Genomic DNA, 15,424 nt, shown 5'->3' on the forward strand with positions numbered 1-15,424 from the left:
GACAGCCATAATGCTGTGGTCCCTGGGGAGCAGTTGGGGGGGTTCGGTGCCTTGCTCAAGGGTCTATTAAAGATGGAAGAGAGCACTGGTCATATACTCCCTCCACCGACAATCCCTGCCGGACTTGAGACTCGAACCCGCAACCTTCGGGTTACAAGCCGGGGTGGGTGCCTTGCTCAAGGGTCTCACCTTAATCCTGTTATTGAAGGTGGAAGTGAGCGGTATTCATATGCTCCCTCAACCCCTGCCGGACTTGAGACTTGAACTTGCAACCTTCAGGTTACAAGCCAGACTCTCTAACCATTAGGTCACGACCCCCCCTGCCCCCTACATACAGGTCCAAGAACAATTCCAAGATAGCAGAAGCAATTAATATATCATACTATCTTGAGGTAGCCAGAGTAACCTTTTATAAAACTAACAGTGAACATCTGAAGAGGAGCAATTCCAACAAAGGGTGTGACAACATTTACACCTTACCTGTAGTATCTGGACTGCAGGTAGGTAGAGCACACCGCTTTGGAGACGTGACTAGCTGATCCGAAGTCGATGACCTTGACCCTGTAGGGTTGGCGGGCTGGGTCAACGAGCATGATGTTCTCAGGCTTCAAGTCGGCGTGGATCAGTCCGAGGCTCTTGAGCTTCATGAGGGCAGTGGCCACCTGCTGCAGGATGGGTCGGATGTACTTGAGCGGCAATGGGCTGAACTTGTTCTGCTTGAGGAAGTCGTACAGATTCTGCTCCAACATCTCAAAGACCAGGCACGTGTGGTTCTTGTGCTGGAAGCACTCGTACGCTCGAACGAAGTTGTAGTCGTCCGCGCTCTCCGTGCTCAGCCGCGCAAGTATGCTCACTTCGATCTGGCCCTGCCGCGCGTACGAAGGGTGGTTCTTGAGGATCTTGATGGCCACGATCTCACTGGTGCCGCGCTTCCAGCACTTCACCACCTGCCCGAACGTCCCCCGACCCAGGAACTCCAGCACCTCGTAGGTGTTGGTCATGGAGCAAAGCACCTCGTGCTGCAAGAGCTGGTAGTCGCCCTCGCTGTTGGCGCCGCTGTTCTTGGACGTCGCCGTGGTGGAGGCGGTCGCCGTCGCGACGGTGGCCCCGCTCTGCGCGTTGTTCTGGATCATGGGTGCGGGCAGTTGCTGCTCCTCAACCACGTGCACGCTGCTTCCGCTGCCGTTGTTGTTGTCCAGCTCCTCACTTTTCCGCTTAAGCCCGCATCGCTGGTATGTGTCCAGCAGACTGACGGTGCTGCGGCGCGTCAGGTTGTGGCCTCCGCTGCCGCTTCCGCTGCTTCCGGTGCTGCCTAACAGTTGACCCGCCGCCCCAGAAGTGCTGCTAGCCGAGGCCACTACGATATGCCCCGAGCCGGCCGGGAAGAGGAGGGCCTGTTCGTAGGACAGGGAAGAGTTGGAGACCTGGAGACTGGCGGCGTTGATGCCCACTGGGGCGACTGAGACACTCTGCTTGCTGTTCTGACTGTAGACCTTGCTGTGCGTGCCGTACCCTGTCATATCCCAGTTGCAACTCTGCTCCACCTTCAGTTTCTTCACGCTAAAGAAGGCACTTGACTGGAGAGTGTGAGGGGAGAAGACTTGCACTTGCGAGGCCATACCTGAGGAAAAGAGAGAGAGAGGGGGAATGTGAAACTTGGACTGAAACTCGAGTATACGCTTTAAATAAAAATCCTACAGGTCATGGCAGGCCAGTTTAATAGAGTCAGAGTCCAGATGCTAACTTATAAAATAGCCGCTGTACAAATACCTTGCACACTTTCTCTTTGACTGCACAGCAGTGTTCAGACTTGAAACTAAAGTTGATGGAGTCAGCTTCGGGGCAACACCTGGACTGATTTCACCCTATATATTTATGAATATTTCTACATAAACTGAATCCACGTGGTGAAAAGAAAACCTTGATACAGTTGAGGTTTACATACACCTTGCAGAATCTGCAAAATGTTCATTATTTTAGCAAAATATGAGGGATCATACAAAATGCATCTTATTTTTTATTTAGTACAGACCTGATTAAGATATTTCACATAAAAGACATTTACATATAGTCCACAAAAGATGAGTCCCTACAAAGATGAGTCCCTTGTTTGTCCTAAACAGTTAAACTGCTTGGTTTTCAGCCACACTGAGGACATCTGAGGGACTCATATGCAACTATTACAGAAGATTCAAACGCTCACTGATGCTTCAGAAGGAAAAACGATGCATTAACAGCCAGGGGTGAAAACTTCTGAACAGAATATCACAAATACACAAAAATGCTGAAAAACCAAAGAATTTGTGGGACCTGAAGGATTTTTCTGAAGAACAGCGGGCAGTTTAACTGTTCAGGAAAAACAAGGGACTCATGAACAACTATCACTAAACAAAAAACACAGCTGTGGATCATTCAGGTAACAACACAGTATTAAGAATCAAGCATTTTTCCAATAACTTTATGGCTTGACTGCTCCTGTTGCAAACCTAGCTAAATCTCTCTCGTTTTGATCTAACCTTGACAAATTTGATGAAAAATGTTTCCAACAATTCCAGAAACCTCCTTTTGGCGACGTCCTCAAATAGAAAAGCTACTATCCACTGTATTCACAGTGCAAATCTGAAGTGAACTGGCTCAAAATGCAATATTAATGTATGAACTAAAAATATTGATTTTTTTACTGGTCTCCCGGGATTTCTGTAAAAACAATGGGTCATGTAAAGACCACCAAAAAGGCAGAGTCCACGTCAAACTCAGGGCCATTTGCGTGAGTCTCAAGGAATGACTGCAATTTCCTACAAGGAAAAAAAAAATGCAGCCCATGCATGCAACACATTGCAACGTTTACCTCAGGGAGATGCACATCACTTTTCCAGAGCCATTTGAAATCGAAAAAAGCGCTTGAACCTGAAACATCTGAATAATATCTCAACATCAGATCCTCAAAACAACACAACATAAGCAGAACTGAGCAGGATTTGGGCTTCTGGGAACTCTCTCTCTGCGCTTCAGAACAGACAACGCTTCTCCAAGCAAACAACGGTCCAGAAATAGCCCTCACGAACGGCACTGTTTGTAGTGCTAAAATAATGATTACAGTACAGAGAGGATTACATGCAGAGCGCTCTGTAATGCACTATTTACAGAATCTCCAAAGTGGCCTGAATTAGCGCGCTAGGAAATAAAAAGGCTCCTTCGGTGCGTGATTCTCGCCACACATGCATATCAGTTCACACCTAAACTGCTACTGTTATGCATGATTCTTTTTATTGCATTCCTGTGGCAGAGCGTCTCAATTATGATAATCTGCCTGCAATATGAATGTAAGATTCTTTGTGATCTCTGGGACACAAATGTACAGTGCAGTGTTTTAAATAAAAGCTTTTACATGTTCTCATATTTTCTCTTAATACTGAATGACTGACATGAAAATTCATGAGTGGATGTGATGAGAGTGTTATATAATATTTGGAATCAGTTCAACTGAAAATGTCATTTTGAAACCTGTATTTCTAGCGAAAAACAAAAAGATAATTTTAAAGAATCGTCACGCAGCAAAAGGTGCAAAAAATGCACAATAAAAGTATCATTTAAAGTTGATTTGTGAGCAATAATAAACCTGTAGGACTACTTCTGAAGATATTTTGAAGTGTTGAACAAAAATTCATAGAGAACGTTAAACAGTAAAAGTAAACAGTGATCGATTTTTCATCACTTTAAATTGCAAACTGTACCTCAGACAGAGCTACAGTATCATATAGCTTCAGACAACACATTTGGAGCATGCTTTTATGGAGCTGTTTGACCTTTTTGGACCGCAGTGTTTACTATAAACTGTCATTGTAAAAACTTCTATGTTCCATGGAAAAAAACTAACAGCAAAAACGTCTGGAATGACATGAGGGAGAGAAACATTTTTCACTAACCGTCTAGCTTGACAGCACAACCAGAGCCTTCTAGAATAATCTCAATCGCTCTCCACCAAGGATGTTAAATATACAATGGATCTCTTGTGATGCTTTCCATACCAAATAAATCTCTATTAGAATAATTACTTTTTTCCTTTGTGGTCTCATCTTACAAGCAGATAATGAATCTCATTTGGTTTGAGGAATTCCTTGACGCAACAAAATTCCCAAGACAGGAAACATACAGAGGAAACTTTACATGAACACTTCATCATTGTTATGACTCCTGATAGCTACGGTTTCAAAATTACCTTCCTGCTTCTTCATTTTATGTCATTTTTCAAATATTTACTCTGTCCACCTCTTACATTTGACAAGACCACTGAATGATTTCAAGTCATCTGGATTTAGCTTTAAAGTCCAGGGATTCTTCTAAAGATGCTGATTGCATTTACACAGTACATCCAATACAATCCATAGCCTGGATGCCATAAATCCCCTCTAACCTGTATTACATATGCACTATTTATCATCTATAGCTTTAACCAAACCAGCTTGCACTGCAGATCCAATAATCTTTGCATTTAACATATCAAATATATTGAATATACCAAAAACATAATCTATTAACCGCAGAACCCATACAAGATAATATACAGTATATTAACTTTTAAATAGCACCTTTCTGGCAATTTGTTGATGGAGCAAGTAATGAGGAACATCCGCTATTGCTATTAGGAGCAAGGGCCCTATGTTAATCCCATAAGCTACTAGGCCAGATGTCACTCCTTGGATTACGCTTTTCTTTGCCAGGTCTTTATGCTAAAAATAATTTGTACATGGTCAGTGGCTCTGTGTGTGTGAGTATGTGTGTTTGTCAGAGGTGGGGATGGAGCCTGGAAAGTAATAAATCTCCCGCGGCAACGGCTGATCAGATGGAACATCCCTGGAATTCTTTGCGTCAGACATGAGTGGTAATCTAGTCTCGCGGGCATCTGACACGTTCAGATTACCACTGTGCAACAACTTCTCTATCGAACTCATCATGGCTCTATTATGTTTGTTTTTGGCGTTTTAATCCAATCTGGTCTTAAATACTATGTCTCAACACCATGTTATACTCTGAACAACGTCACATGGCAGGAGCCAACCTGGACGTCGATGTCCTAGCTTGACTTTGAACCAGGGCTGTGTGCCGTACAGATGTGAAGTGAGAATGGCGTTTAAGTTCACAATCAATTTCTGCTTTTGAATTAAGGTTGCAAATTGCAATTTCAATTTGCAGAAGTCAAATTAAAATGAATGGAAATTCAAAGAACTATAAAAGCTAAGTTTGTCAAGAAAGACCTTGAATGTTGGATTTACAAAGCCTTGTATGAAAGTTGGAGGGAAAAACCCCCAGAAAAGCCAGTATTTTGAATAGAAAAAAAGAATGCTAGATGGAACAACAGAACGGTAGATAGCCATTATGATAGACAGAACAATAGATAGAATGATACAATATTATGAACAATATAATGATATAATATTAGATCGAACAATAGACCGATAGACCGATAGAATGATAGATAGACAGACAGATAGATAGATAGATAGATAGATAGATAGATAGAACAATACATAGAACGATAGAATGATAGAAAATGATTATACATAATGCAATCAGTTCGGACGAAGCACAGTGCTCATTCAGCAAATGCACAGCTAAACAGATGAGTTTTGAGTCTAGATTTAAATGATAGAGTGATAGAGATAGAACAATACACAGAACAATACACAGATCGAGAGAACGATAGAACGATAGAATGATAGATAGAATGATAGAAAAAGAGAATGATAAATAGAACGATAGATAGATAGATAGATAGATAGAACGACAGAATGATACAGAGAACAATAGATAGAATGATAGAACGATAGATAGAACGACAGAATGATACATAGAACAACTGATAGAACGATAGAACAATATAGACAGAATGATAAAGCGATAGATAGAACGATAAATAGAACGACAGAATGATAGAACGATACAGACAGAATGATAGAGCGATAGATAGAAAGATAGATAGAACGACAGAATGATACATAGAACAACAGATAGAACGATAGAACGATATAGACAGAATGATAGAGCGATAGATAGATAGATAGATAGATAGATAGATAGATAGAAAAAAGAGAATGATACATAGAATGACAGAATGATAGAATTATAGATAGAACGATAGATAGATAGAACGATAGAATGATACATAGAACAACAGATAGAACGATAGAACGATATAGACAGAATGACAGAGCGATAGATAGATAGATAGATAGAAAAAGAGAATGATACATAGAATGACAGAATGATAGAATTATAGATAGAACGATAGATAGATAGAACGATAGATAGATAGATAGATAGACAGATAGATAGACAGATAGAAAAAAGAGAATGATACATAGAATGACAGAATGATAGAACGATAGATAGATAGAAAAATAAGAATGATACACAGAATGACAAAATGATAGAATGATAGATAGATAGATAGATAGATAGATAGATAGATAGATAGATAGAAAAAGAGAATGATAAATAGAACGATAGAATGATAGAATGACAGAATGATACATAGAATGACAGAACGATAGAATTATAGATAGAACGATAGATAGATAGTATTGTTGAATGAATGATTGAATGTGAGAATGACAGATGGAATGACAGAACAACAGATAGAATGATAGATTGAGTGACAGAGAGATAGATAGAATGGTAGATGGTAGATATTATGATGAACGATAGATTGATAGATGAATAATATATAGAATAGCCAGAATGATAGATAGAACAAATAATGAACAAATGCTAAATAGATAGATAGATAGATAGATAGATAATGACACATAGAATGACAGAATGATAGATAGAACGATAGATAGATAGAAAAATAAGAATGATACATAGAACGACAAAATGATAGAATGATAGATAGATAGATAGACAGAAAAAGAGAATGATAAATAGAACGATAGATAGAATGATAGAATGACAGAATAATACATAAAACAAAAGATAGAACGATAGAACAATATAGACAGAATGATAGATAGATAGATAGACAGAGACAGACAGCCAGACAGCCAGCCAGACAGATAGATAGATAGACAGATAGATAGACAGACAGATAATTTTAACTTGCATTTACTTTATATATTTATATAGAATATTTAAAAGGGAGCCAATTCTTCAATTGTGAATTTTGCACAGCCCTGTTTTGAACAGAGACGTTCTGTTAACCAAACTCGCTCTGCGGTAATTGAATTTACAGAGAGTTCAAATGGTCAGAATGCTATCTTCAAACAACAATGCATTCATTCCCATTCAACCTCAGGAACTCCGCAGCTGTTCAGTGTGAGAGCAGTCCAAGCGTTTAAAGCCTAGAGTCCACGACCACCCTGAGAACCATGTTTATGTACTGATATCATAGAAAAACCTCATAGAGCCTCAACGGGTCACGTTCACTTGAATTTCTGAACCCTGCAGTGAGAATACAACCAGTCTGCTCCATTGTTTCATATTTACAATGCTGGAATGCTTTTCGCAGTGCCAGCCAGCTTTCAGCATACCTCTCGCAGAGCGGCCCGGTTTAATGCACTGCCACAGAGCATACCAAAGAGCTATTCATCTGCCCTATACAAGCAACGTGTTGAAATGCTAATGGTCAGTTTATTACAGGATGAGCTATTACTCCTTTTTGTCCAAGGTTGGATAATCTACTTTTTTTTTAAGGAATGAGGAGATCAGAGTTCAAACTTTAAAGCTTGTTTACTTTTTGGAAATATGAGGTGGAAATGCGTATAAAAATATATCACAGGCTAAAGGGTTAAACGCAAACAAAGAACCACGTCCTGCAGAGGTTTGCTTTGTCTCCTCTGTGTGATCCAGGACAGAGGCATTTGGGAAAATTGTCCAGGGAAGAAATCAGTGGTTAATGAATTGACCTCCGCTTGTCTAGACAAAGCATTATCCCCCGTGGCTCCGAGCGATGCCCACTGTAGCATACCATCGGGGGGGAGAAAGCACAGGAAGCCTATGAGATTTTCTCTTCGGGAAAAAAAAAAAAAAAACAAAAAAAAAAAAAAAACATTGTTTTTACTTGTTTTTTTCCCTTCAAGTCCTTTACTATCTGCCTTTCTGTGAGATCTAGTCATTTGTTAGCTCTCCTGGTATCTTGTTTCTCCAGGTCTGGACTGATCTTTTCCAGCTCTCCAATCCTACATTTATTTTGCCACTCTATCCCTTCTGCGTCTCCCGACACTCTCGCAATCAAACAGACTCTCTGCTGACCTCCCCCTGCACATCACTTCATCTTTTGCTCTCCTTTCCTCAGACACTGTTTTTTATGTGTGTGTGTGTGTGTTTTCTGGCATGACAAATAATTGTACACTCATACACAGCTTAGCTGCATTAGCAGAAAAAGTAGTACAAAACAATGTACATAAACTAAGAAAAACATTGTTTTTTATTAGATATATATATATATATATATATATATATACACATTAGTGCTGTCAAATGATTAATTGCAATTAAATCGCACCCAAAATAAAGGTTTTTGTTAACATAATATATATTATACTATATATATATATATATAAAAATTTTCTTAAATATATACATGCATGTGTGTGTATTTATATATACATAATAAATATACAGAGCACACACACATATATTATGTAAACAAAAACTTATATAAACTTATATAAACTTTTTAATTTCATTAGGTGAAAAACTTAAATGTCATATACATACACACACAATAAATAATAAAATAAATAAAATAAAATACAAAATTAATTAAAAATGACAGAAGCACATTACAAAAATTTAAACTTAAAATAAAAACTGAAAAATGTAAAATACATCTAACTCAAAACTTACTTATTACACACAAATATAATAAAAATGACAGAAGCACACTAAAAATTTACTGAAACGAACTAAACTTAAAATGAAAACTGAAAATGTAACAAAAAAACGAATCCAAAAAAATTAATAAATACTATTGCATGTAAGTAATACTAAAATAACATGCCATGCAAAGATCATAATTCCAATCACTAATATAATGCCTTTTTTAATATACAAATTCATTAATTAAATTAATAATAATAATAATAATAATTTAAAAGAAAAAGTTTTAATGTTGTGATCAAGGCTAAATTTAATATTTGGGAGTTTAGTAAATAAGTATTCAGTTAAAATTAATATTCAAATAATCATTAATTTATATTATGAATTTTAAATAATAATTAATTTAATTATTTAAATATTACTTTAAATATTAATAAATTACGGTAGTAATTAATTATTGATTAAAAAATAAACTATACAAATAATATGAATACATTTTAAGTCATTTTTAAAATTGTTATAATAATAAAATAAAAATATCTCTTTACTCCCAAATCTAACTAGCATCCATCCCCGTTCTCTCTCAGCCTCGTCCAATAAAACCTTGTAGTTCCATGGAGAGTGAAAGCAGGAAACCTCTGGCTATTGTCTCTATTCATGACACGGTGTATCTCTCACCTCCAGAGCAGAGCTGGGCCAGCGCACTTCAGAGAGCTCTGAGAGGCTGGGAGCACACATTTCGTGCAGTGTGTGAAGATAGGAAGAGCGCCAGCAGGAAACGAGACATACGGCTCATAGGAGCATTTCTTAGGCTGTTTATTTCTCAGCCTGGATGTGTTCACTGGTTTGCATGTGGAGCTCACTGGTCTTGCTCATCTCCTTAAACCACAAGACCTCCAGAGAGAGAGGCAGACACAGAGAGAGGCTCACACAGACAGCAGATGCTGCAGGATATTGACCACCCAGTCCTCATTTAGCGATCACATCCAAACCTATTTATGGAATGAAACAGAGAGGCAGCTACAGACGCACACGAGCACAACATAAATAAAGCATTACCACTTAGCAGTAATGTTTGACTACCTGAGCACTATTACGGTGTTCGTGAATCACATGCATATGTGCATGCGAACGCAAGCTGCTCGCTCACACCTGGCACAAACCTGCCCATTTGGAAACAAAATCACAAAGATAGCAATGACTACACTGAGAGCAATCTGAGACTTTTTGCTATGTCTTGTGCTTCAGAGATTTTTGTCAAATGGGTTTCCTCTAGAGTTTCAAAACAGATCTGTGAAAGCCCTGTTTCTGCCACGGAATAAATAAAAAAGCTAATCAACATTTTATCTGACAATTCAGACTTTTTAGTCAGAACTACAAGATGTAAATTCAAAATTATGACTCTATCACAATTACAATTCCTCTATCACAATTCCTGGCCGATTATTGGTGCCGATACTAAGCATTTTTATAGTTATCGGTCATTGTCAAAACCGATTTGCCAATAAAATAATTTAAAAGCATTTAAAGAAAGTTTTTGTCAGAGCTCTTGATATTCTTAAAATTGACATTAATTTTAAACACCAGACATATATCGGTTCAAAATACCAGTTATCGGTCAACTCGATCTGTAATTATCGGTATCTGCCCTGAAAAACACGTATTGGTTGACCCCTATTTCTTTCTCACAATACTAAGTTTACAACTCGCAAATCTTCATTTAAATATTGCAATTCTAACTTTTGTTTTTTTTTCACAATCCTCAAGGTTACATTTTGCAAATCTTCAGATTTTTTTCCCCCCACAATTCTGATATAAAAAAAAGTTCAATTCTATAAAAAAATTGCAATTCTAACATTTTCTTCACAATTTTGAGAAAAAATATCTGAATTGCAAAATATTTTGATTATCATAATTTCAATTTTACATCTTGCAGTTTTGAATTTAAATCTCGCAATTCTGACTTTTTTCCCCCTCTTACAATTCTGAAGACGAAAAAAAGCTTAAATCATGAGGTGTAGTCTCAGTATTATGACTTTCTTTCTAGGGGTCGACTGATTATCGGCCGGGCCAATATTAAAGCGTTTTTATGGTTATCATATCATTCATTATCAAAACCGATTGGCTGATAAAGTCATTTAAAAACATTTAAAGACTTTTTGTTAGAGATTATTCTTAATTTGGTTATTCTTAATTTTGAGATTCATTTTAATTTTTACACCACACATTTATATTGGTTCAAAATATCGCAAGCTGCTCACTCACACCTGGCACAAACCTGCCCATTTGGAAACAAAATCACAAAGATAGCAATGACTACACTGAGAGCAATATGAGACTTTTTGCTATGTCTTGTGCTTCAGAGATTTTTGTCAAATGGGTTTCCTCTAGAGTTTCAGAATCAGTTATCTGTCTACTTGATCTGTTATAATCGGTATCACCATTGGCCCTGAAAAACACATATCGTTGACCCCTATTTTTTACTCGCAATTCTAAGTTTACAACTCGCAAATCTTCTAAAAAAAAAATTCCCTGCAATTCTGAGAAAAAATCTGAATTGCATCTGAATTATTATTAATTAAATCTGAATTAAACTCAAATTGCGAGACAGAAAGTTGGAAGTCTGAGACAAAAAGTTGCAATTGCATTTTTTTAATCTCATGGCAGACACAAGCTTCCATAGAGGTCTCAACATTTCTAAATGTCCTCAAATATCTAAGATACCAACATCTGCGATCAAAAAAATCAAAGATTTCAATATGAACTCATATATTTCTAAGCAATATCTTTATAGTGCTATACTCCTACTGTATGTTTCCCAAGAAATTTTTGGAGAAACATCTGAGACCTCCAGTAGGAATCCTGAGCAATAAAACATTCGTGCATAGTCTGTCCTAACGTGACCCATTAGTGGGGTGTTTGTGTGATATGTAGTGAGGTGTTAGTGAGTAGAGCGTACAGAGCAGCTGGGCCTTGAGAGCAGCTAAAGCCATTGACATGTGTTCTGACGGCCTCAGAGAAACACAAACAAACAACACACACTGTCACACACAGGCTTTCTGACCTCTCCAACCAGCCTGTTAGTGACTGCTTATCAAAACTGTGCGTGAGAATAGAGGAAGCCGTATGCTTAGAAGGAGCTATAGATGACATATGGAAACAGCATCATGGGAGTGTGTGAGATAGCTGCGTTCACCAAGTATCTTCAGGTTAATATATATATATATATATATATATATATATATATATATATATAAATTCAAGTACTACTACTACTACAAATAGTAACATAACAGTTATATATAATTATTAGAAATAATTATTATAAATATAATAAATAAATAAAATTAGAAATAATTATAAATACACTTTAATAATATTAAAATAAATAAAATAAATTCAAATACTACTACTACTAATAATAATAATAACAATAACAGCAAACATAACAAACATAACCATGAGCAAAAATATAATTAATGAAAATATAAATAGATTAATAAATTAAAAAAATACTACATTAATACTACATAATAATACATATACAGAGTCGGCTTCAACAGTGAGTAAAAATAACAAAAAATAAAATAACAGTAATAACAATAAATTAAATAAAATTATATTAATAAAGCAATTAAATAATACTAACAATAAAATAATTTAAAAAAATACTTCTGCTACTACTATTATTACTAGTCAGTGACATATAACAGTTTGTAATATTATAAATAAAAATAAATTAAAATACTACTACTACTACTGCTACTACTACTAATAATAAATAAATAAATTGTATAAATAAAAACAATTGTTAATAATGAAGTAAAATACTACTGCTGTTACTACTACTACCACCAATAATAATAATAATTTAAAAGTAAAATAAATAAAAAAAAAAAATTACAAATAATTACATTAAATAATATAAAATAGAATAAAAATATTATTAATAATTAAGTAAAATACTACTGCTGTTACTACTACTACTACTACTACTACTACTCCTAATAATAATAATGAATAAATAAATATAAAAAATAAAATAAAATAAAAATTATAAATAATGAATATAGTCATATAAATAATTAAAAATAGTCAATAGTAATAAAGTAAAACACTGCTGCTGCTACTGCTACTACTACTAAGAACAATAATAAATATAATAAATATAAAAAGTAAAAAATACATATAATAAATAGAAGAAAAACACAATAAATATAAGAAAAAATAAATAAAATAAATAATAGAACACTATTAATACCACAATAATAATGAGACTCCCCCACAATATTATGAGCATCAGGCTCAAAAATAACGCTCTTTTTGAAGTATAGTAGGGAGCTCGCAGTAGCCACTTCAGTGCTTCAGGACCAGCTGACTATCTCTGTCTCCACTTCAAGAGCATTAAAACTAAGACGACGGCTGTTTAAGAACAAGCACCTGATAAGAAGCAACTTGTACAGCCCTGTTATCAGACCATTACAGTAACACAGTATCGATACACTCCTGCAGCCCCCACGAGCATTCGCCAGCACCGCTAATAAAACAGTCACAAGGTGAATTTATCATGCTTTAATTATGTTGATTAAAGGATTGTTTTATTTCATTTGGCACTCCTGATTGGAATCTCTGAGGTACAATAATAAACCATGAGCTATTTCACTGTCTGTCCCCGTGTGTATGTGCGCCGGGGCGCTTGCGAAAGTATGTTTTGCAGGTTTTTGCTGCACTGTTGGCACTTCAAAAGAACAAGACCTGAGCAACATGCCAGAATCTAACCACAGAGCCAAGCCAGGCATAGATGAAACAAGATTCACACACCAAGCGCAGACAACACACACACACACACACACACACACAAATGCAGAGCACATCCTGCAGTCGTGGCGGATAAATGTGGCGCCCCGATGACTAAAGTGATTCTCTACCCTGACAAAACAACTGTTCTTAACCACAAAACAAGTTAAAAGCGGCTTCGAAATGAACAAAGAAGCTTATTTGTAATTCAAGTGTTATCAAAGTGAACATTGCATTGCGTGTTCCTTAAACAGAAAGCAGCAGTTCATGAAAGCATTTCCTCTTCAGCGTCATTGTAGCATTTTCTGGAATTCTGAACATCTGTCATTCGCCGGTTCAGTTTGTGTTTTCCATCAAGTATAATCTTTACACAAATGACGGTTCTGGAGAATACCAGAGATAAACAGACAAGGCTAATAAGCCAAAGTCCTCACAGGCCAACTCTTCAGGATACATTATGACTGGTTCTTCCTGCAAATATATCACAGTCCGGGGAGAAAGAGACTGTGTGTGTGTGTGTGTGTGTGGTCGACCTCTATAACCCCATGGCACAAACTTGTATGGAATGATGGGAAGAACTAAGGAACTAAACGTATCATGGAAAACAGGATTACATAATGACAAAATACATTCTCCAGACTGCTTAGACTACTAAGATCCACAACAATTCATTCAGAGTCATATTAAAGTAATCTTCAACTTGGCTTACCTTATTGAACTATGACAATTATAATGGAAGCCATTTACAGTACATATAGAAATATTAAATGGATAGTTCACACAAAAATTAAAATGACCCCATGATTTACTCATCCTCAAGTCATCCTAGGTGTACAGTTGAGATCAAAAGTTTACATGCACCTTGCAGAATCTGCTAAATGTTATTTTACTGAAATAAGAGGTATTATACAAAATGCATGTTATTTTTAATTTAGTACTGACCTGAATAAAATATTTCACATAAAAGATGTTTACGTATAGTCCACAAGAGAAAATAATAGTTGAGTTTATAAAAATGACCCTGTTCAAAAGTTTACATACGCTTGATTCTTAATACTGTGTTGTTACCTGAATAATCCACAGCTGTTTTTGTTTGTTTGTTTGTTTAGTGATGTTGTTTATGAATCCCTTGTTTGTCCTGAATAGTTAAATTGCCCATTGTTTTTCAGAAAATTGTTTTAGGCCCCACAAATTCCTTGGTTTTTCATCATTTTGTGTATTGAAGCCTTTCCAACAATGACTGTATGATTTTGAGATCCAACTTTTCACACTGAGGACAACTGAGGGACTCATATGCAACTATTACAGAAGGTTCAAACGCTCACGGATGCTCCAGAAGGAAACACGATGCATTAAGACCCGGGGAGTGAAAACTTTGAATTTGAAGATCAGGGTAAATTTATTTTGTCTTCTGGGAAACATGTAAGCATCTTCCGTAGCTTCTAAAGGGTAGTACTAAATGAAAAAAAAAAAGATATTTAAGCCAAAAAAGAATGCATCTTCATTCTGTTCAAAAGTTTTCACCCCCAGCTTTTAATGCATTGTGTTTCCTTCTGAAGCATCAGTGAGTGTTTGAACCTTCTGTAATAGTTGCATATGAGTCCCTCAGTTGTCCTCAGTGTGAAAAGTTGGATCTCAAAATCATACAGTCATTGTTGGAAAGGCTTCAATACACAAAATGATGAAAAACCAAGGAATTTGTGGGGCCTAAAACAATTTTCTGAAAAACAATGGGCAATTTAACTATTCAGGACAAACAAGGGATTCATAAACAACATCACTAAACAAACAAACAAACAAAAACAGC

At 36.4% G+C, this 15,424-nt stretch overlaps 1 protein-coding gene across 2 annotated transcripts in view; it reads right to left on the minus strand.

The window, feature by feature from the left end:
* hipk2 (homeodomain interacting protein kinase 2) overlaps nucleotides 1-15,424 on the minus strand; it is a 136,954-nt gene that overhangs the window by 101,991 nt on the left and 19,539 nt on the right. For both annotated transcript variants that reach the window (XM_051135801.1, XM_051135800.1), the window contains exon 2: nucleotides 481-1,621. In XM_051135801.1, the coding sequence (XP_050991758.1) occupies nucleotides 481-1,621 (1,141 nt within the window). The remainder of the gene's footprint in view (nucleotides 1-480; nucleotides 1,622-15,424) is intronic.

The sequence above is a fragment of the Labeo rohita genome, chromosome 18 (assembly GCF_022985175.1).
Source record: "Labeo rohita strain BAU-BD-2019 chromosome 18, IGBB_LRoh.1.0, whole genome shotgun sequence".
In the NCBI taxonomy this organism is placed as follows: Eukaryota; Metazoa; Chordata; class Actinopteri; order Cypriniformes; family Cyprinidae; genus Labeo; species Labeo rohita.